The 21,326-nt window shown below is 41.7% G+C and overlaps 2 protein-coding genes across 3 annotated transcripts in view; one reads left to right on the top strand and one right to left on the bottom strand.

Moving 5' to 3' along the window:
- SLC26A5 (solute carrier family 26 member 5) overlaps nucleotides 1–9,213 on the top strand; it is a 36,164-nt gene extending 26,951 nt beyond the window's left edge. For both annotated transcript variants that reach the window (XM_030454808.1, XM_030454817.1), the window contains exons 11-19: nucleotides 270–347; nucleotides 1,397–1,492; nucleotides 2,244–2,350; nucleotides 3,442–3,511; nucleotides 4,895–4,987; nucleotides 5,907–6,029; nucleotides 6,527–6,736; nucleotides 6,992–7,046; nucleotides 7,586–9,213. In XM_030454808.1, coding sequence (XP_030310668.1) covers nucleotides 270–347; nucleotides 1,397–1,492; nucleotides 2,244–2,350; nucleotides 3,442–3,511; nucleotides 4,895–4,987; nucleotides 5,907–6,029; nucleotides 6,527–6,736; nucleotides 6,992–7,046; nucleotides 7,586–7,734 — 981 coding nt within the window. In that variant the 3' untranslated portion in view covers nucleotides 7,735–9,213. The remainder of the gene's footprint in view (nucleotides 1–269; nucleotides 348–1,396; nucleotides 1,493–2,243; nucleotides 2,351–3,441; nucleotides 3,512–4,894; nucleotides 4,988–5,906; nucleotides 6,030–6,526; nucleotides 6,737–6,991; nucleotides 7,047–7,585) is intronic.
- Nucleotides 9,214–11,360: 2,147 nt separating this feature from the next.
- Nucleotides 11,361–21,306, bottom strand: PSMC2 (proteasome 26S subunit, ATPase 2). The gene is made up of 12 exons (XM_008493005.2): nucleotides 21,148–21,306; nucleotides 18,542–18,579; nucleotides 17,224–17,305; nucleotides 16,117–16,216; nucleotides 15,634–15,765; nucleotides 14,928–15,000; nucleotides 14,690–14,785; nucleotides 14,266–14,430; nucleotides 13,691–13,778; nucleotides 12,742–12,944; nucleotides 11,719–11,815; nucleotides 11,361–11,631 (listed from the first exon to the last, which is right to left on the bottom strand). Exons 1-12 carry the CDS (start codon nucleotides 21,215–21,217, stop codon nucleotides 11,474–11,476), a joined length of 1,302 nt encoding a protein of 433 aa, XP_008491227.1. The 5' UTR covers nucleotides 21,218–21,306; the 3' UTR covers nucleotides 11,361–11,473.
- Between the last annotated feature and the right edge of the window lie 20 nt (nucleotides 21,307–21,326).

Below are 21,326 nucleotides of genomic sequence, written 5' to 3'. Positions count from 1 at the left end.
CTCCAAAGCTGAAGTCTGAAACTTCATTAGATTGCCAGATTTCTCTGCCTGGACCAGAAGGAATAACTGAGGTTTCCTGTGTTTCAAATCTGGATTAGTCCAGAATAGAAAGTTTCATGACAGCCAAAATGGGTTAGCTGAGTGGGAGGGATCAGAAGTCCCTTTAGCAGCCATCCTTGTGGAAAGCATGAGAGGGGTTAGCTCACGAGTAATGCTTTTCCTTTGGGGACACATATAAATAACTTCTGGCTCATTTCTGACTTTTTCAGATTGCAGGTACTCTCTCTTCAATTATGGTTCTGTTGGTAATTGTGGCTATTGGATACCTCTTTGAACCACTTCCACAGGTAAGGGAGTTTTGCCTGTGAGGTCATGTAAAATGGGGATTGTGGGAGGATTAGTAAGCAAACACAGTTAGGCCCTCATCCAGAAACTTTTTTGTATGCATTTTTGCTGTAAGTTAGACTAGAAATGAATGATATTTTGAAGGCTCCAGCATGCTTTTTGTTGTTTTTAATACTGGACATTCTGGTCTCTTGGCTTTACAACATGAAAATGATACCTTCAAACAATTCCCCTTTAGAATTATTGTCTTTGGAAAAGACACCCTCCTTTTTTCCAGACTAAACCCCCCTTCCTTCAGCCACTCTTCATAAGACTTGTGCTCTAGACAGTTCACCAGCTTTGTTCCCCTTCTTTGGACATGCTCCAGCACATCAAATGTTTTTCTTGAATTTTGGGACCCAAAATCAAAACACAACATTGGAGATGCAGCCTCACCAGTACCAAGTAGAGGGGGATGATCTCTTCTCTAGTCCTTCTGACCACAGTGGTTGCAGCACAGGAATTCTAGGAAGAAGTTAAAAAGTTACAATAGCTCAGTTAGGAGAGGTTTGGGGCTGGGTGATGGATCAACATGAGTTGGTTTTACTGCAGTTTTACTTATTGGTATAAAAATATGTTTATGTGAGTAAATATATTCTGACTCTGAAAATGTTTGGTGACATGTATAGGATGATAGGGAACTCCTGTGCTTTTTTATATAAAATGTATCATGGGTTAAACCTATGTGGCTGTTACAGGAATTGTTGCAGTGTATTGTAGAGAAACTTGAATTTGAGATTCAAGTTTAGCAGCTTCAAGCACTATAATTGTGATTTTTCTTGTCAGGAAAGAGTAAATCAAAACACATGGATTCTGGCTTGCAGTAAAAGCATATCTCCTCTGTACTACTTGAAAAGGGTTATGTTCTTTTTTTTTTAATGGAACAGCTGTTCAGTAGATTTACATCAGTACTATAAAGCACAGAAATACAGTTATTTGTAATACTCTGATGTTCTTGTTTGGCATTGGATTTATTTTGCTTCTGAAAATTGCATTTGTTTAATGTTCTTAGACAGTGCTAGCTGCCATTGTCATGGTGAACCTGAAAGGAATGTTTAAACAGTTTGGAGATGTTGCACACTTCTGGAGAACCAGTAAGATTGAGCTGGTGAGTAATGCACAGCTCAGTGCATACATTTTACCAAACCGAATTTGTTACTCCTCTTCCTAAACTCCCAGACAGGGTAGAAACTTAACAAGGAGTTACAAACTGGTGTTGCATTGCAGATATACATAAGGCATGGATCTGCAAGTACCCTGGGAGGGTGACCTGTTGCAGACAAGAATTTTTTGTTGTTTTTCAACAACTTTTCATTCAGGTCAGAAGTAGTTTGGTTGCAGTAAAAGCAAAACTTTTGCAGTGTTGCTGTAGCAACTGCACTGAAGGCTGTGAGAATGTAACAGTAACGAAGAAAACTACTTGAAGGTATTTACCATTTTATAAGCCAAACAAAAAAACTGGCTAGAGTAAGCCTGAACTGAGAGTGTATCAGGGGGAACATCTTGGTGGAATTTTTCTCCTGGATTAACTGGCTGATGGAAGTAAGTGAGAGCTACTTGAAGGCCTTGAGGATTTTTTTTTTTTAATCCTAAATTATTTACTCTGATTGTAATAGAGGATTCCTTGGGGAACAAGACTTGAGGCAATAATTAGTATGTGACAGTTTGTCATATGTTATGTTAGTGCACCATGAGCTTTTGTGACTTTCTGAAAGGTTGAGGCAATTACATTCTGCTATGGTGATGCATTGCCTGTTCCTTAACAGAAGTGATACATAGGTTTTGAGGCTGATTTTGCTATTGTTTTTGCTGTTAACAGAAAAGGATGTGTAATAATTCAGAGCTTTTCTTTGTTTTAGGCCATCTGGGTCGTAGCTTTTGTGGCTTCACTTTTCCTGGGACTAGACTATGGTTTGCTCTCTGCAGTAGCATTTGCAATGATAACTGTTATTTACAGAACACAAAGGTCAGATTTCCTTTTATCAAAATTAGTGTTTGCTGATCTTCTGTGTGGTCTTGTTTGTTTAAGGGGTGCAAATAAACCAAAGACCTTTCCACTCTTGAACTGCATGTGGTGTGGAATCTGCTTCTTACTGTAGGCCGTGCCTTATGGTTCTGATCCAGGTCACATTTTATTTTTCAGAAAACAGAATTTCTAGAGGGCATGAACTTGTGATTTCAAGAATAAACAAGATTTTTTAAAATTTCTGACATCAGTTAATCTTGTTTACTTTTTAATGCCTAGAATTTAGAACTTCAAATCTGCTTGATGATAGTTTCTGTAAATTACTCCATTTTGTGTGCACTAATTGTCACAATCAAGCAGATGTGTCAGCAGATGTGCCTGCCCTTCTGGTTTTTCAAATCACTTCTTCTCTCTTCCCATTCAGAGTGACAAAGCTTTTTCTGTGGAGCTTTCCAGGTTTACAGCAAAATGATTTCTTGTATGTTTGGGTAGGCAGTGTCACCTGAGTCCTCTAGGCTCAAGGTCAGGGCTACCTAGGTGACAGTGTATAAAAGTCTTGGGTTTTGTTTGCACTGTAATATAAACAAATTCTGAGTTTGCCACTCTGCATGAATAAGAGTATTTTTCTGCAGTATCTGTATGGTTTTGTTCTTGCAAAGGGAACAGTCATGTACTCTGCTGTCACTGCTTGTGAGCTGGGACATTCATCTCCTCAGACAATTGGCCTGGGAGCAGAGTGGCTCTTTGAAATTGCAGCAGGTTTTCTGCCAGCATGAGTTTCCATATTTGCAAGACACCCAATGGATTTGCATCAGTATACACCAAAAAAAATTTGCCCTGTAACTTTGCATTCTTTGTCCTATGCTTTTCAAAAAATTACAACATTACAGTGCTAAGTTCATAAAGTGTTTTTGCAATGACAGAAGTAAACTTGTTGAGTCACCAAATGCCTTGAACTGTCTCCTGCATTTGACCTGGATCAGACAGGCACTGCAGAATTACCATTCAAAATAAGTTTCAATCTGTGTTGAGCACTCACTTTTCCCCTTCATAAGTGATAATATTGAAAATTTTGCTTCCATTTTCTCCAGCCCTCAGTACAGAATCCTTGGTCAGATTCCTGACACTGACATCTACTGTGATGTGGAAGAGTATGAAGAGGTAGGAGTGTATTCTTCTGCGCTAAAGAGTTTTATGTAGTGGAACAAAGAGGATTGTGGCAATTTGCTGTTTAGCCCTCCCATACTGCACATACAGAGCTCTCTGCCTGGCATTCATCTGGGCTGAAGGGAAAGAAAATAAACTTGATTTTAGTAGTAGAAACTACTTTTTTCAAAATTATAGCTTTTTGTACTGCATGTACATTTGACCAGGAGGTGATTGTAAGTAACCTTTGTACTAGCTTCTATAAAATGTTAGGGTTTATAGGAATCCCACATAACTTGCTATGTACACAGGTGCATAGGAGCTCAACTTCTTCATCTGTGTGCCAGCAGTGCATGAAATCTACAGAGCCCAAGATCCAAACTGATCTCTTCTTCACAATTGCACAAACTGTTCAGAACAGCATCTCCCAGCCTCCATCCACCCCCTGCACAGTAAATAGACATGGTTAATGGCACAATTGCTTGCCATACACTTAGCCTCTTATAAATGCCTTTTTACTGAAAAAGGTAATGAAAGCTCTACATTTTGTCAATATCATGGATATAAACCTGCTGAGTTTATTCACAAACAGCAGCTGCAGTTTCCTGCACTCTGCCATGTTCTCAGAGGTGTTGCTATGAAGGCTACACCCTCCCTGGAGTAAGGAACCATTCTGTAAAAACCTGTGTGTAGAGAAGATGATCCTGTAATCTGAAAACATTCTCTCACCAGCAGTTCTGCTTTGAATATGATAGAAAGCACAAGTATAAGTGGGTATTTTGATAGCTGTATGCAAAGGAGAGGAGACCCCATTTTTGTTACAATGAATGCAGTTAGCATTTCCTCCTCCTATATAAAGCCAGGGTTGGAGGCATATGACAGGCTGGATCTCTGCTGCTGGCCAGGTCATTTGCATGTAAAATGTCATAGTGTGGCCTGGTCAGAGAGAGTCATTTAAAGCAGAGGAAAGAAGTGATACTGAGACCTGCCTAAAGCCTATCTAAAACCAAAGTTTTGAAAGGCTCTTTTTTTGAAAGAGGAAATTATACTTGTGGACAGGGAGATGAAAGGGAAGCATTCCTAGGTCTGCAGGATTTCATCATGGTAATACCAGCTGCAGTTAGCAGCATCAGAGAACTGTAAATTTTTAATTCCCTTTTTTTGACTGTACATCTCAGTTATAAAAAAGAAATGTTACATGGCATTGATTGTGTGCAGTATTACACCAGAATAGGTGGAGATTCTGATCTTCTGACTGGCTTTGCTCATGGCAGTGCTGAGCAAGACATTCATGGTTGACTCTTGGGCTGCATCTTCATCTATCTTGAGATCACACAGGTGCTTTTCTTCTAGTGTAGGCAATATTTAACCGTTCACATTCAATGTTGTTTTCCTTAGGTTAAAGAATATCCTGGAATAAAAATATTTCAAGCTAATGCACCACTTTATTTTGCCAATAGTGAGTCATATACAAGTGCACTGAAGAAAAAGGTGAGTAAAGCAAATCCTTTAATGTCTGTGTCTAGAAAATTCAAACTGGCTTCTGAAACATGCTCAGCTTTCAGCCCTTTTAGTGTAGCCCCTAGCACAGTGTTTCTCAGCCTGTGGCCCCTGGTGATCAGTAAAATACGAGATGATTCTCCAGCCAGCTGCAGATCCTCTTAAGAAGGAACAGTGTGGTGGGAAGGAATAAAGAGAGAGTGTAGCTTAATAATAACTGATTGGGAATGGAAAATCTGGTGGTTGCAGAGCACAAGCAAGTCAAAACCATTTTTTTCAGAAGGAAATAAGTAGTTGCTGAAGAGAAAACAAAATGTCTAGGAGTAAAAGTTTCCATCTTGTGTGACTCACTGTACTGGAGTGTAGGACCATGGAATACTGTGGGCATGCAGTGGCCCTCATGAACAACAAATTCCCTCCATACAGAGTATGCTGCACCTCTGGTCTAGCCTGTGTTTGGGTGGGAATGGCAGCAACAGAGCTAGCAGAGAGCAGAACTGCCTGACCCAGTAGCAAATGCATCCTTACTAACTTCTGAAAAATTTTTCTGTAGCTCCCATGATGAGTTTTATACAAAGCAGGTGGGTGGTGCTTACACTCACAAAGCAAGAGGTATTAGTGATTCCTGCCCAAATGCACCTCTTCCCTTCCTCTCTGCACCCCAATCAGCATTCAGCTGGAACATGGCACTCTGATTTCAAGAAAAGAATGTGATGCATCTCTTCCTATTCTTGTTAACATAGTGCTTGCTGAAATTATTCCTTCTTACTTTATACTCTTCTCACCCCCACCAAGGGAAGATGAATGATGGCTTGTTTTAAATTTAAGATGGTGATAAATTCAGTGCTAATTGATACTACAGTGTCATCCTGGTGAACTGAAGCTCCTCTGTGTTTTTTCTTTGTGACAGACTGAAGTAGACCCATGTGCCATATTAGCAGCAAGGAGAAAAGCCCAGAAGAGGCATGCCAGGGAAATAAAGAAGGCAAATAAACCCAGAAAGAAAGCTGTGCTGAAGCTAATGAATTCTTCGGTAAATATTTACCCCTGTTTTATCAGCTAATATGCTGCTTTCCAGTGTTCCCATTCTTACTTACACAAGGTACAGAGTGCTGCTCAGGTAGGAAGGCTTAGAGGACAAACACTTTGCAGTTTGACCAGGTTGCTGATGGAACAGCATTAAGGATCAGAGGCTAGTGGCTACATGGGGTAATTGTGTTGAACCTTGACTTAAGAGCCTGGATGCTGCTGCTTCCTTTAAATATACAGGTCTCAACAGGGGTGTAGCAAGGAAGTGGTGTAAAAACATGAACAGGTGTCAGTGTTTGAGAGAAATGGGTAATTCACTCCTAAGGTAACAGCTTTAAGCTGCTTGCATGTGACTGTATAAAGGCTGGGCATAAGAGAATAAACTTTGATTTGTGTAAGATACAGAAGTATGTATGTAATGTAAAGCCAGTTTCTGTAATGGGAAGGGGATCTACACTAAAATAAAACATTGGTTGTCATTAAGCTTTATTTCTCTCCTAGAATAAGGACATGGAAGCAAGTGTAAAGCATGAGATAGCAAATGAGGAGTTACCTGTAAATGGAAAATTTGCATCTGCAGTGTCTGGTTTACAAGACACATCTGATGACTGTGAACGCTTTGTGGAGCCCAAGGCAAACATCCACTCTCTAGTTCTGGATTTCACCCCAGTGAACTTTGTGGATTCAGTTGGAGCAAAAACATTAAAATCAGTAAGTAGAGCTTTTGCCAAATAAAATCCCAAAACACAGAAAAAGTATGAGATACTTACTATGGAACCTTTCAGCATGAAACACAAGTACCAATACAACCCAGTATCTCACCTAATCCCAGTTTAAATTCAGTAACTCTGTAAGCTTTAGCTGAATACTGGGGAATGTGAAACTGTGTAGCTTTGCCATCTGCCAACATTGCCATGTGTGTGCAGTGATAAACCTGCATTTAACTTCAGTTTAACTCTGTTGCAGATTATAAAAGAATACAAAGAAGTTGGTGTCGGTGTCTGTATTGCCTGCTGTAGTGGTGAGTTGAGATTATGGGGTTGTTTGTGAGCTTTATGGAAGAAATTGTGTTTTATCATTTTCCTTCCAGCCCTGAATTTTCTGATACCAGGTGCCTCAGTAGTACCACACTTAATTCACAAAAAAAAATTTAATTAAAATTGGATTTGAGGAAAAGCAAGCCCATATGCATTAGAGCCTTCACTTGCATGAAAGTAGAGCACTGATGTAAGGAATTTAGTGAGGTCTAAATCCCACTTCTCTTTATTCCAGCTGGCAAACTGTAAATGCCACACTGAACTTTGTACCTTGAAATTGTAATAACGTAATAAGGAGAACAACCCACAATATACCAAGCTTCTGATATTTCAAATTCTAGCATCTTCTGCCAAGAATAGGCCTCTGTATATGTCCAGATAAGAGAATCACCTGTAGCATGTGATCCACCTGGCTCTTCTAAATGTTTCTAACAAGTTGCCTCCTTCTCCCTGAGCTAACGCTGTCCTCCAGCTTTGTACTTCAGTTTATGCACTGATGCCATATTTGTTTTTTATTTTGTAGGCCCTGTGCTGACTGAGCTGACAAGACTGAATTTTTTTGATAACACTGTAACAAGAGAGCTGCTGTTTCACAGTATCCACGATGCTGTCCTTGCCTGCCAAGTGAAAGCCAGATCTATTTCACAGACTGACTTTGAAGAGCAGCATTGATGCTGACGGGAAACTCTTACTGAATATTTAATCTGCACAGTTTAAGAAGAGCTGAAGGCTGTTTGTATCTACGGGTATAGGGTGATGCTTGATTTCCATTGGAAGAGTGGATAAAGAATTAGAAGCCTTCATTCTCTTGAATTTTTTCCTTCAGTCAGGGTATAGCCTTTCAACAACATACAAGCACAAAATTATCCAAGACAAGAAAATTCAGTGTATTCTGCTACAATCATAATCTGATAGGCAAGGTAACATTCCTATTCCTGCTGAGAAAATGGGCACTTTAACTCACTATGAGGTGGGATCTTGCAGGAAATAACTGTTCTGCAATTGCAACGCACTGTACCAGTGTCTTTAAAGAACTTGGTTAGATGGCTTTTAAAGCCTGATGTCAGCATCTGCATACAAAAGATTCATATAAATTATGATAATCTGCCATCTGGATTGGTGGATTCACACTGGTGGCGTTTGGCTGCTACTCTTTATAAACATGAATGGTACAGTTGTGCTTTTTTAACATCTAACCTGTCTAAACTATACTGAACTTTTCATTGCCAGAATGTTCCCTCTCTAGGGGAACTTCAAATTAGAAACCATAACTTTTAATTATTACATGAGTAATATGACACTTTCACTGCCAAAACCTAATGAAACTTTCTAGAAAAGAATACAGTTGAACTTAAGCTAAAATAAGTTTAGCTTCAGAGTTTGAAGAGGAAATTGGTTTGAGGCAGGAGTGAAGCCTGTTAAAATTAAATTTACAACGATGCCCTGTCTCTTAAGATGGGATAAAAATGCAGATGAAGGCTAAAGACTCAGTGGTCAAAAAAAAATCTGTTTCTATACATATCTATATCTATAACTGAGATAGATATCTTCCTACCAGCAGTGCTGTTTCTGCCTCAGCTTTTAAGTGCTTTTTGAAATAGGTTTTAGCAAAACTCAAAGATGTTACATTTGGGTTTTTTTTTTCTTAAGGAAATAGTAGGGGGGGTGTTGTGGTTTTGGGTTTTTTTCTTCCCCCTTTTCACAACCTGACTGCTGTGGTACTGCCTCCCTTCAGGTGTGAGACAAAACTATGGAAATATAACTCAAGCCAAAGAAAAAAATTGTCATTGCCTGTATCTCCCTAACAACAATCACTGATTCTGAGCAGAGAAAGGACCTCAAAGTGTTTCTGTGTAGGTTACATCCACAGCACAAGGGACCTGGAGCATCAGTGACATTTCACTTAGGACCCCCAAATCAAAGGTCCAGTGCATAAGGGAATTCAGACAGCTTCTCTTCTGATTGCAGAACTTTATACGTTTTGGGTTGTTTTGGTTTTTTTCCTTCAAGCCCTTTTGTGATTAGAGCTTGCTTCAGGTAAACTGAGTTTCCCAGAACTGGGGGCAGAATTTTGCTTTTCTTCAGACTCCCCTGCCAATAGGGATAGGAAGCTTTCTGCATCAGAAATTACAGCTTAGCTGGAGTTCAACAGATGAATTGAATGCATGGTAACACATTGTGTGTGTTTATTTAAACAACTTTTGGTATATTTTTTTAAAGTTCACTAGTAACAAGCCTTTGTATGTACACACAGTATATTTTTCTACTTTCAGCTTGTTGCAGCTTCAGTTTTTAACTATGTTGGCTCTTCACATCAAAATCCTGTCAACTTCTAAAATAAAGTGATGATCATGACTTGTCAAAATTGTCAACTCTCTCTTGGTGAGACTGGATGTAGGACAAGCCCAAGTTTCATGCTAAGGGCAGGGAGGGGCCGTCCTCAGGCTGCTGCTCCCACTCTCCAGGCTCTTCCCCCCTCTCCACCCCAGGCCTCACAGGGATCCCATTAATAAATGCCCAATGTCTGGTGCCTTTTCCCCAGAGCTTTCTCTATGTCCCAGCCAGTGCAGCTTGAGCTCTGTGCTACGTGGGCATTGCCAGGAACCTCAGGCAGGAAAACAGGGTCTGGCACTTCAGCCTGGTCTCTTCTGTGCTTTGCTGCCAGCAGCAGCAGCTGTGTCCTGCTCACCACTTGGGATCTGCTGCAAACAAAACTGACTTCCTCTTTCCCACACTGATTAACAGAGTACTAATTAAAAAAATCTAAAGCCTCCCTTAAGCTCCTCAGTGTCTGATGAACCAAACCCCATCCTTCACACTCCTCCTGGGGACTCATCCTCCCCGCTCCATTCTGTCTGCACTGGGTGAGCCTCTACTCACTCAGGGCTATGGCCCCCACCACAGCAAGTGGTCTGGCACCTCCTAACAAGCAAAGTTAATCCTCCTCCTTTTCTCCAAGAGTGCTGATGATACCAGGTATCCTGAATTAAGATCAAATTTTTTTTGTTTGTTGTTTTTTTTTTACATACATCATTTATCATAGAATAATTAAGAATAATCTTAATTATTAAGATTATTAAGAAGGGACTGTAAGGTCATCTAGTCCAAACACCCTCCCTAATCCTTAAGTAAAAGGTGCTTTTCATTTCAAATGCTGCTCTGGTCAGAGATAACTCTCAGTGCTGCTTTCTGAACTGCTTTCCCCTCAGGCTCAAAATGAAAAAAAATTTTCTGTCCCACCAATGAACTTGCATTGCTCCTGAAACCTGCTTACCAAAAACACCACATAACCATTGAGACCAATTTTTTTTTTTTTTTTTTCAAGCAGGCATGGACAAAAACACGGGATTACCCAAGTTTGCTTATCAAGATGCTGACAGTAAGTCCATTACACAAGCTTCACAGTGTAAGCTTGGTAAGTTGATGTCAGATATATCTAAATCAGACCTGATAAAACTCTTCCAGGACACAGCAGTTCCCAGAAGCATTTTTCCCTCAGACGTTTCTTCAAGCTACCCAACCCCACCCCCCCCAAAAAAAAACCCCCAAACACCACCACCCTTTAATGCAACACTTGAGCAGAAAAAAGGTTGCTGCTTTCATTGTCCAACCCCTCCCGTGCTGTAGGAACACACAAGACAGATGAAGAAACAACCTTTGAATGGTGCTTGCTGTCCACAAGTATCAGCTACTGCCCAGTGACCAGAGAGCCTGGGGCAGAATGTCAGGCAAGTCACAGGGTGTGTAAGTGTTTGCTAGGAGACTGATGTCAGTTTAATCATTTTTAAAGCAGAAACAAACAAAAGGAATATTCTCCCAGGGCTAAGAAATTAATTACTTACTTACATCTTCCTCCTTCGTTACCCACTATTTTGTAAGAAACAAAGAACTAGCAAGAGGGATAAATAAAACCACTGAACAACAAAAAAACCAAACAAAAACCCCGCCACCTATAACACAAACAAACCACAAAACGAAGACCAAACCAACAGAAAAACCCCAAATAAGTTACAATGGTGTCAGTGTTCTCCCAGGGAGAGGAAAAAATATTCCCTTCATGTCTTGCATAAAGTGGGCAAAGCCTCAGACCAGCGGGCACCTGAGCTGAGCTGTGTACACTCTGTTCCCATGCAGTTCCCTTTTCCTTGGAAGACACCTGCACTTCTGAGCTCATCCAGAAACATGATGGTCACTAAAGCTCTTTTTCTGCAGCTCAGATGGTAAGTTTTGGGGTGTAAATGGTAACTAGAGAGCTAAACTTTGGATTTCCAAGACTTACAATGAACTCACACACCTACTGTTTGGAATACTCCATTTATTTCTAGCTTCCAAGAATTACATGAATTACTACACTTGGATTTTTGCTTCATGGAAAGTTTAACAACAGGAATGGTAAGAACATTCCCAGGCTTTAGTTGTAGGTCATGTAGCGGGGAGTAGCACTGAACTTTGCATATGATTTAATGACTTTGTTCACTGCTTCCAAGAAGTCTTTCTCTGTTGCAATTTTTCTACGTGCTCGGATAGCAAACATTCCTGCCTCTGTGCAGACACTGCGGATCTCAGCACCTGGAGAGAGACAGAAATTAATCCAACATTGACCACAAGCAGAGATGAAACATAAATTGTATTGTTAAAAACAAAAACTTATCTTACCTGTGCTGTTAGGACACAGCCGAGCCAGCAGCTCAAACCTTATGTCTCTTTCAACACTCATGGAACGAGCGTGGATCTTGAATATGTGGGTTCGCCCCTGAAAGAGAGTGGGGGATACAGAGCTCGTGCTGAGGCAGAGGTGATGACTCTCAGCATGCAGCTGCCCACACCCCAGGCAAGGGCAGATGGAAAGCAAATCTTTTATTTGCTGCACATCTACTGTTTCTTATGTCTGGATGTCCTGGTTTGGGCTTAATTGTTTACACTTAAGTATGCTTAATTGTTTAATACTAAATTAAGACAACTTAGAAAAGATCTTTAATGGTAGAAGTACCTCAAGAAATCTCTCTGAAAAGAGCCAAACAAAACAAATTCCAACTTAAGAACTAAACCATGGAACTGGCTAAAGGATTCTTTATCTCTTGGGTCAGGAATACACAGTGAGCACAAGCTATTTACCACGGCTTCTTGGCCAGGGGTAGAAGGGATGGAAGCTGTGCAGGGTGGGAAAACCTTTTTGGCATCTTTAATGCCCCAAATTTCCATACAGTTTCATGGAAATTAAGAGTGCTGCTTCTGTAAAGTGTAGTGGGAACAAACCTTTCTTAGGGATCGGCGCTTCAAGGTCTTAACCAGGTGTCGCAATAGAGACTTGTGAGCAGTGCTCTAAGTCTATGGCTCACAAAGTGGAACTAGCCTAGATCGGTCCTGTGGCTCGAAGAGCTACTGGCCTCTCTGATGCCTAGCCCAAGAGTGAGCTGACCCTGTGGGTGTGAGCCTCACCTTTTATTGGCCCCCTGGTCCTGCTCATGCTCAATAGGGGGCCTGCCCTAACCAGGCACAGGTGGACTTGATACGAGCTCACACCCACTCCTTGGCAATGAGAGGCACCTGGTTGCCTTGTTACTCTACAGTAAAGTGCTTCCAGCACTTTATATATGTATATATATATGTATATATATGTACTGAAGAAACTGAACACTGATACCAGACTATCCTTCTTGTGAAAGCAAGCATTCTCACCTCAAGATCAGGCAAGCTAAACTCTATCTTCCTGTCCAACCTTCCAGGCCTCATCAGGGCTGGATCCAGAGTATCAGGTCTGTTTGTAGCCATCAGCACTTTGATGTTGCCCCGTGGGTCAAACCCGTCCAGCTGGTTGATCAGCTCCAGCATGGTGCGTTGCACTTCATTGTCACCCCCAGCCCCATCATCAAAACGAGCACCTGGAGGGAGGAGACACAAGTGTCCCACACACTGAGAGAGGGACCTTCAGAGCATGGAGAAGGTGACACAGAGTACATCTGGAAAAATACTTTTAAATGACATGCAAATATTTCTGAAAAGATTTTTAAAAAAAGGTGTGAGATTATTTGAAAAACACCTCTCAAAAAAGAGGGAGTCACCTCCCAGCTGTGACAGGCACTGCACTGTCATCCTTAGCAAGGCAGGGCCCAGCTCCCTGCCTAACAACTGGACAAACTGCTGAAATGCATAACTGGAGTTTGTTTGGGTTTTTGTTTGTTTTGCCTCTCCTTAACCAAAATCCTCCCCCACTTCTTGTCTCTGTAAAAATTGTTCCACTTTCAAAGTACCTCCTTTCAGGGAAAAAAAATTATTTCATTTTCAGGAAATAAAAAAGATCCAATGTGTAGTCCAGAAGCTGAAGGGGGTTTAGGTTAACAGTATCTTATGTAAAGACAATACAGAAATCCCTCACTAAAGTTTAAATAATCCGGGTGCTCTGAGTGTGCAAAAATTCCTTATCATCTGGGTTAAATATGTTCAAATTACACAAACCATTTCTGATCACTTCCTAGCATGGGACATGCTGGTAGCCATTTTGCTAAGTAGGTATTTACAAGCACTTTTCTTCTAAGGCAGCAATGCAGACACAGAATCATAACATGAAATAAGGCCCTGACAGTTCTTGGGTGAGATCAGAACCCAAGATACAGCCTTGCAAACATACCTCCAATGGCATCAATTTCATCAAAGAATATCAGACAAGCTTTTTTAGTCCTGGCCATTTCAAAGAGTTCACGAACCATTCGAGCTCCCTGAGAGGAAAAATCAGGATTTTGTTAAAGACTGAAGGCACATTAAAGGAAAACGATGAAAATGAAACTTTTCATGCATTCAAACACTTCCAGGTTTTCCATGATAAAACTATTTTGGCACAGATATATATATAACAAGATTCATGGATCTTAAAGCAGTTTATGAAGGGAGAGAGAAATTATTACTTTCAAATTCAGAAGTAAACATTCAGTCATTTACCTCTGGGTAAAATGAAAAATAACTGGCAGCCTTGCCAACTGAATCCTAATCCTGGGGTCCTCCTGAGCTGCAGATTAAATTCTGCACTGCAAAATCTCTTTCTTTGATGACTGCACACTTCAGGCCTCATTAGCTGACTGCCTGATCCGCAGTGCTGTTTGACAATCCTCCCCTCTCTTGTTTCTCCAGTGGGCACCCATCACCCACACTGCAGTGTCTGACCCCCACAGCAGCAAATCTGCCACTCCACTGGGTGTTTGCTCTTACCTCTCCCACATACTTCTGCACCAGCTCAGACCCAATCACTCTGATGAAGCAGGCATCAGTCCTGTTAGCAACAGCACGGGCACAAAGTGTTTTGCCTGTGCCAGGTGGCCCAAACAAAAGGACTCCTTTGGGAGGCTCAATTCCAAGGTTAACAAATCTTTCAGGCTGCAATGGTGGGACACAAAAGGCAAGGTTATGTTCAAATTAAAGATTTTGTGCATCAAAGAGCACATGCAAATTAAGAAAATCATCAATGAAAAGTAATACAAACCAGATTAGGCTGGATTTGACTGGTTAAAACAAGACTTCCTTTCACTTAGGTCTCTACATTCAGCTACAGTTTGGTTTTTTTTCTTTTTCAAATTCTAATAGATGACCAGAATAGTTTCAGAGCAGTAGAAGTTTCAGTCTGGAGGTTACTTACATGAAGGAGAGGGGTTTCAACCACTTCCCTCAGCTTTTCAATCTGCTCCTTACAACCACCAACATCACTGTAAGTGACATCTGGCTTTTCTTCCACCTGCACAGCAAAAAGGTGAATGAGCTGTTAACAGCCTGATGCTGAGTATCTGCAGGCTTCCAAGAGCCCAGAACAAAATTCAACAGAAGTAACCAAAATTACAAAACAAGGCAAAATCATAGTAAGTAAAGGCAGTTCTCACTTGCATCATGGTGACTGTGGGATCAATTTTTGGAGGCAAGGGGATATGGATTTGGTACTTGTTTCTGTCCACCCTGGTGAAAAAAAACATAAGACTATTACTTTAACACCAGTGAATTAAACTGTCCTGTAGAAACAACTCTGTAAATTAGAAGCTGAATTCTTAAACTTCTCTTTTCTCTGGCATCAAGATAGCCCAGCCCTTAAAACTAATAGTCAGATGGGCTAGAAACTGGAATTCCTTCTGCAGAGAAGTTTAAGGTTCCCAAAAACATTGATTCCGAAGCATTTTGAAAATTCAACTTCAAAATATCCCACAGAGCAAATAGGCAAAATATTGATTCTAAAAGTAACAGATTTCACCTCCTCAGCAAGCATTTCCTGTAGCTGCCCTGTGTGTAGCTGTGCAGATTGCCAAAGAGGAAGCAGGCTATGAAGGCTCCATGAAAGGTGGAACTATTGAGACTGAAACTGAGAGGTTTCAGCCCTTGACACCCAGTTCTCATCAGAATGACATCCAAATCAAAACATTCCAGCACAGCATGCAGGTGAGTTACTGTCTTCCAACAGAAAGACATTACTTATTGTTAAAATTTCAACTGCTGCAATAATATGAAATTATAGTTGTTGACCCATCAAACTAATGGTACAGATGAGAAAGCTTCAGTCTCCAGGAAAACTTTTAAGACTATAAAGATTTTGCTTACCCAACTCTCATGCCCTCTTCTATGTCAGTAGGTGCCACCTGGTCACTGAGATCCACCACAAATTTGGCAAACTGCTTGACATTGATGATGTATTTGGGATCCTCAGAGTCTGCATTGATTATCTTTGTACACCTAATACAGAACAGACAGGTAACACCAGCAGGCAAACCAACTGCTTTGCTATTTGTGTGGGCATCAAGATCAGACAGTCATATTTCCCACATACACCAGAACAGCTGTTGCCCTTGCAATTCTGTCAGTACAGCATCAAACAACAACTAAAGAAATAAGTGCAAGTATGAAGTATGGAACACATGGTCAAGAATAACACAGTTCCTTCTGGACACAATGGTAAAAAGCATTTTCAATATGTGCAGCACATGAACCTTATCTTTTAAAAAGCTAAATATCACATACACCTAAGTTAAAAATCACATTTTCAACACTATGCAGCTCCACTGCAACAAGGAGGACTGCACCCACCTTGCAACTTGTAATGGTTGCTCACTTTGGAGAGTCTGTTTATCTGCAGCCAGATCCCACAGGGCAGGAGGAGCCAGCCCAGTGTCGGATTCCTTGATTCCTGGGTAGAACACAGACAAACAGAGGAGGAAGCTGAGGAGGAGGAAGCTGCTAACTGCACCTCAGCATCCCTTCCCACACCAAGAATCTTAGACATAAACCTGCAGCAAGCTTTTTGAGATCTCCAAAACACACACACCTCTGACTGACTGCCTCAAAACAAGTTTCCTAAAGAAATGAGGCCCATGAAGCTGTGCCAATGCCAGGCTCAGACATCCTCCACTACAGTTTTGCCTCTGGGGCCAATTACAACGAAGCCTGATGGAGACATCAGAATATTTCTAAAAGTTTCAGAAAAGAAGTAAAGCTTTGCATGTGCTTTCACCAAGAGAAAACTTCAGTGCAAGATATCAGAAGCCAAGGGATTCACACAGATGAAAAAAAAGTAGTAAATCTTCCAACATATTGGTATTTTTGAAAGAATTGTGTATTTCCCTAGAAAACAGAAATGGTGGCATTCCTGGCAGAACTGAGGGCCACTGGAAGATTAGCAGCAGGGCAACAAACACTCAACAGTGAAACAAAAATAATTTAGGGAACAAATCCATTTTTCTTGTCACTGCTACAACTGATCAGCTGATTTTAAACTGGATTTTAAATGCTAACTGCTCTGATACTTCTTTGTTACACAAGGACCAGTACCACTGCTTAATAATAATATGTTGGGGGTTTGCAGTCTTTGGCATTTCACTCACTATTCAAATCACAACAGATTATCTAGAGACTGAAAGGGGCATTTGTTTCATGCTACCATAAATCATAAATATTACAATTTTGAATAAAAATGTGTTAAGCCACAAAATTACATAATTGTAGGTACAGATAAGTCCTGTCCAGCCAAAAATCACCTACAAAGCAAAAATCTTATGTTACCAAATAAAGAAATACATCCTTTTGATAAAATACCAGTAATAAACCAACACAAGTTGTTTAAAATCAACTTCTTAAAACACTTGCTTTGGTATATATGTCTCTGCTATTGAAAGTTATCTTAAGAAAGAAAGATACCAGTGAGCTCATTGATCTTCTTAAGCAATTGCTGAATATCATCTTCCACTTGCTTGATCTGTCTTGAGTATGTGCTCTGGCCCTGGAAAAGAAAGGGCATGTGGATTTTGTAACTCAAATTATTTCTGTTTAGGAAAAAATGCCAAGTGTCAAGATGTTGAGTGTCAAGATGTTCAATAGACTGTCTTGGTGTAACAGCCAATTATAGATCACAGCCAAAAAAGACAGTGTTCAGTTCCAGTAACAATATTTCTGTTTGTGGAAACAGAGTGCAGCTACACACAACTGGCCAATTGAGCTAGTGGAAATTTTTCACATTTGTAAACTTCAAGGATTTGTTTTTCCTTATAAACCTATTCTGCCTTATTTTTTAACTATTTTTTCTAATGTTTAAAAAAAGACTTAGTAAAAATTATACAAAGACAGCATTCTGTATACATTACCTGAAAATCATCTGAAGGAATGCTTCAGCTGCCTTATCCATCCTTACTACCATCCACAAAAGACAGCAGAAAGATTATGGGCTAAGTCAGAAGCAAGATTCTTGTTTGTGATAAAATCAGCTTTGCTATCTTGCCCTGCCTGTCTGGGACAGATCTGGATTTCCTTTAGATCACCTCATTCATATGAATTTGGTGACAGAAGCTGCAGTGTGCACAAGCCATATTACAGAGTCCATTTTCTGTTCCAGAGCTTTGTAAAGGAGTCTCAGTGGCAACAATACTCAGACTTCTGGCAAACATAACCAAATCCAGACATAAACTCAGCTGCAAGGTTCATTTTTCAAGCATTCTTTCACAGACCCCTGGTGGAGGGGACAGACGTGTCCCTAAACCTTATTGTCCATGGAAAACACCTCCCAAGGGTGCACTCTCTTTGACAAGGTCCATGTACCCCTCACTAATAGTTTTTAATACCATGGCTAAAAGCAAATAAAATGTGATGTGAGATGGGAGAAGCAGTCTTTAAAGATTTTGTACTTTATGAAGCAAGAAAATTGGTTAATGACCAAGCCCCAGGAGTGCCCTGGATGTCAGACCCCTCATGACAGTCAGCTACAGGATACAAAGCAAAACCAAGAAAAGATTTGTAGTTCCAAGCTAACAAAAATATTGGATTATTTCTATGGTTGTGGGTTGTGTTTGGGGCTTTCTTATTGGAAGGGAAAAGGAAGAAAAGATTTTGCCAGAGAATAAAAGCACTAAGAGAAGCAGATTTACTAATTGCTGACTAAATACACATCCCTCCACTCCTGCAATCAGTTCCTAATTAAGCTTTCTTGTTTTCTTCAACAACCTTGTATATGTCTGATACTTACATAAGTTTTCAGCAGGGCAATGTCTCCTTCATCCAAAGCTGAAACAAGACAGGAAAGACTTAGCTTCCAATTTTAGAAACAATACCAGCAGTATCAATTCTGCTTAAAAAGAATGAAAATATATATTTCAAAAGGATTCTTTCGAACTTCAACTTTTCGACTAAACCAGAGTGGATCAAAAAAGTACCAGACATTCAAGAAAAAAAAAAAAGTCTCCAGATGCCCTCTTCAACCCAAAAAATCTGTATTGCTCAGGCTCATAGCAACCAAGCTACTTAAACTCTGCCTTGCTCAGGGTAACTTACCAGCCTAGGACTGTACCAAGAAACAACTGAACTTACCAAAACTTCATCTTTTTAACTTTTTGTTTCTTAACATTAAAAAAAAACACCAATGAAAAACTGTCAGCAGTTTCCCTCAGTGATATCACTCTTCCAAAATGCCCAGTTTGAGCAGCGAACAGCAATCTCATCTGTGCTGGTCTCAGTAACAAAAATCTACTTTAAACTATTAAAACTACAGCCTGAAATCAATAAATAATCCAATTCTGAGTTTTAATATTGTAAAACATAAACCATGGGACTGGTTGTACCATACAAGACAGAGAGTCTACAAACATGGCAAATCCATAGTGAGCTCCTGAGTCTCATGTTCTTAACAGCCTTTACAAACCTCTCCTTACATGAATACTTCCGTCAGGTTTTTTTGGCCTCGTAAACTTTCAGCAGAATACAAAAGAGGGAATCCCCTGGTTTCAATCTGCATTGTGCTTCCTTTTACTTGTCTTAAAGTTGGAATCTAAAAATTACACTTGGGCCTCAGAATTCCTGCATCAGAACCAGCAGTGACAGATGAGGTTCAACACGGCCAAGTGCTGGGTCCTGCACTTTGGCCACAACAACCCCATGGGGAGCTCCAGGCTGGGCACAGAGCGGCTGAGAGCAGCCAGGCAGAAAGGGACCTGGGAGTCTGGATTGACAGGAAGCTGAACATGAGCCAGCAGTGTGCCCAGGTGGCCAAGAAAGCCAATGGCATCCTGGCCTGTATCAGGAACAGCGTGGCCAGCAGGTCCAGGGAAGGGATTCTGCCCCTGTACTCAGCCCTGGTGAGGCCACACCTCAAGTACTGTGTCCAGTTCTGGGTCCCTCAGTTCAGGAAGGAGATTGAGGTGCTGGAGCAGGTCCAAAGGAGGGCAACCAGGCTGGTGAAGGGACTCCAGCACAGGCCCTATGAGGAGAGGCTGAGGGAGCTGGGGCTGTTCAGCCTGGAGAAGAGGAGGCTCAGGGGAGACCTCATCGCTGTCTACAACTCCCTGAAAGGAGGTTGGAGCCAGGTGGGGGTTGGGCTCTTTTCCCAGATAACTTTCAACAAGACAAGAGGGCATGGTCTTAAGTTGTGCCAGGGGAAGTTTAGCTTAGATATTAGAAAGAATTTCTTTACGGAGAGGGTGATCAGGTATTGGAATGTGCTGCCCAGGGAAGTAGTGGATTCTCCATCCCTGGAGATATTTAAAAAGAGACTGGATGTGGCACTCAGTGCCATGGTCTAGCAACCGCAATGGTGGTTCAAGGGTTGGACTCGATGATCTCTGAGGTCCCTTCCAACCCAGCCAATTCTATGATTCTATGTACTGAAGATCTGAGTGCAGTGCATATTGAACAGGAATTTGTGAGAAACTTTTTTTTGGTGCTGATTATTTCCTGATTGTTTCTACTACCCCGTCGATTTTTTTGATACCTAATAACCACTGTGTTGTTATAATGAAAAAAAAAAACAACCACTATGATGTGTTCAAAGTGCACCACAGGATTACCTATCCTACTGTTTCTGCTTCTGGGCACATTATTTAATACTTGACATGAAATAAAAAGGCAAACAGCATTCAAAGGGAAGGAGAAGCTGTTAACTCTCATACTATGCCAGAAAACTTTGTCACCTCGCTCCCTCCTGCTTCCACGGGATTCCTGACAGGAGCAGAGCTCCCGGGCTCCCCGATCAGTATCGAATGAGATCGAACACACCCCCGGTATTTGACATCTACCCCTGACTATTCCTCTACCGCCCTGGCCACTCATCTTCCCCTGAAGAGGCAGCGGACTTCTCGGACCTGATTTTCTTCAGTTTTCCCTCAGAATCCTTTAAAAGCAAACCCGATGTTCACGGCTCACACCCGCACCGACAGACAGGCCGAGCCCGAGTCCCGGCCCGGGGGCACCGCTCGGAGACCGGAGTCTGCAGCGCCGGAAACCTCCTCAGAGGAACTTTTAAGTTTGGGGTTGTTTCGTTTTGTTTTGCTTTGTTTTGTTTCTCCAGCCGCGCTCCTCCAGCCCCTTCGTCCCCGACACCGAAATGGCCGCCGGCAGCTCCGCCCCGCCCGAGCCGCTGTTTGGGGAGTTTCTCCCTCATGAACACGGGGACCCCGACCCGGGCGGCGGGGGGGTAGAAGGGAGCTGGGTGTGGGGAGGGGGGGAGAAGGGAACGGGGGGGTGGGGGTGGGGGGGAGGAGGGAGCGGTACCGGTTCCACCGCCCGTTGCCGTGGTAACGGCAAGTGTGCCCGGGGCAAGCGGTAGGGTAGGGCCGAGCCTCCAGCTCCATCGCCTCTCACCGCGAATGGGTTTATCCTCCTTCTCCTCCTCCTTGGTTTTCCTCTGGTCAGCGCCCAAGTAGTCCGGCATCACGGCGTCTCCGTCCTGCTGCCCGTCCTGCCCCGGATACGTTACGCAGCAACGCCGGGGCTTCCGGCCGGGCCGGGGGAACACCAAAGGAAGGTGCACCGGTCCGTGT

Source organism: Calypte anna, chromosome 1 (genome assembly GCF_003957555.1).
Source record: "Calypte anna isolate BGI_N300 chromosome 1, bCalAnn1_v1.p, whole genome shotgun sequence".
Taxonomy (NCBI): domain Eukaryota; kingdom Metazoa; phylum Chordata; class Aves; order Apodiformes; family Trochilidae; genus Calypte; species Calypte anna.
This window is presented reverse-complemented; position numbering and strand designations above follow the sequence as displayed.

Coding starts and splice junctions, on each gene's coding strand:
- PSMC2 (XM_008493005.2), bottom strand. CDS start 21,217: ATGCCGGACTACTTGGGCGCTGACCAGAGGAAAACCAAGGAGGAGGAG. Junction 16,217..17,223: donor GAAGATCAATGAGCTCACTG/GTATCTTTCTTT, acceptor TGTTCTACCCAG/GAATCAAGGAATCCGACACT. Junction 13,779..14,265: donor TGCAGAAGTATGTGGGAGAG/GTAAGAGCAAAC, acceptor TTTTCCTCTCAG/GGAGCTCGAATGGTTCGTGA.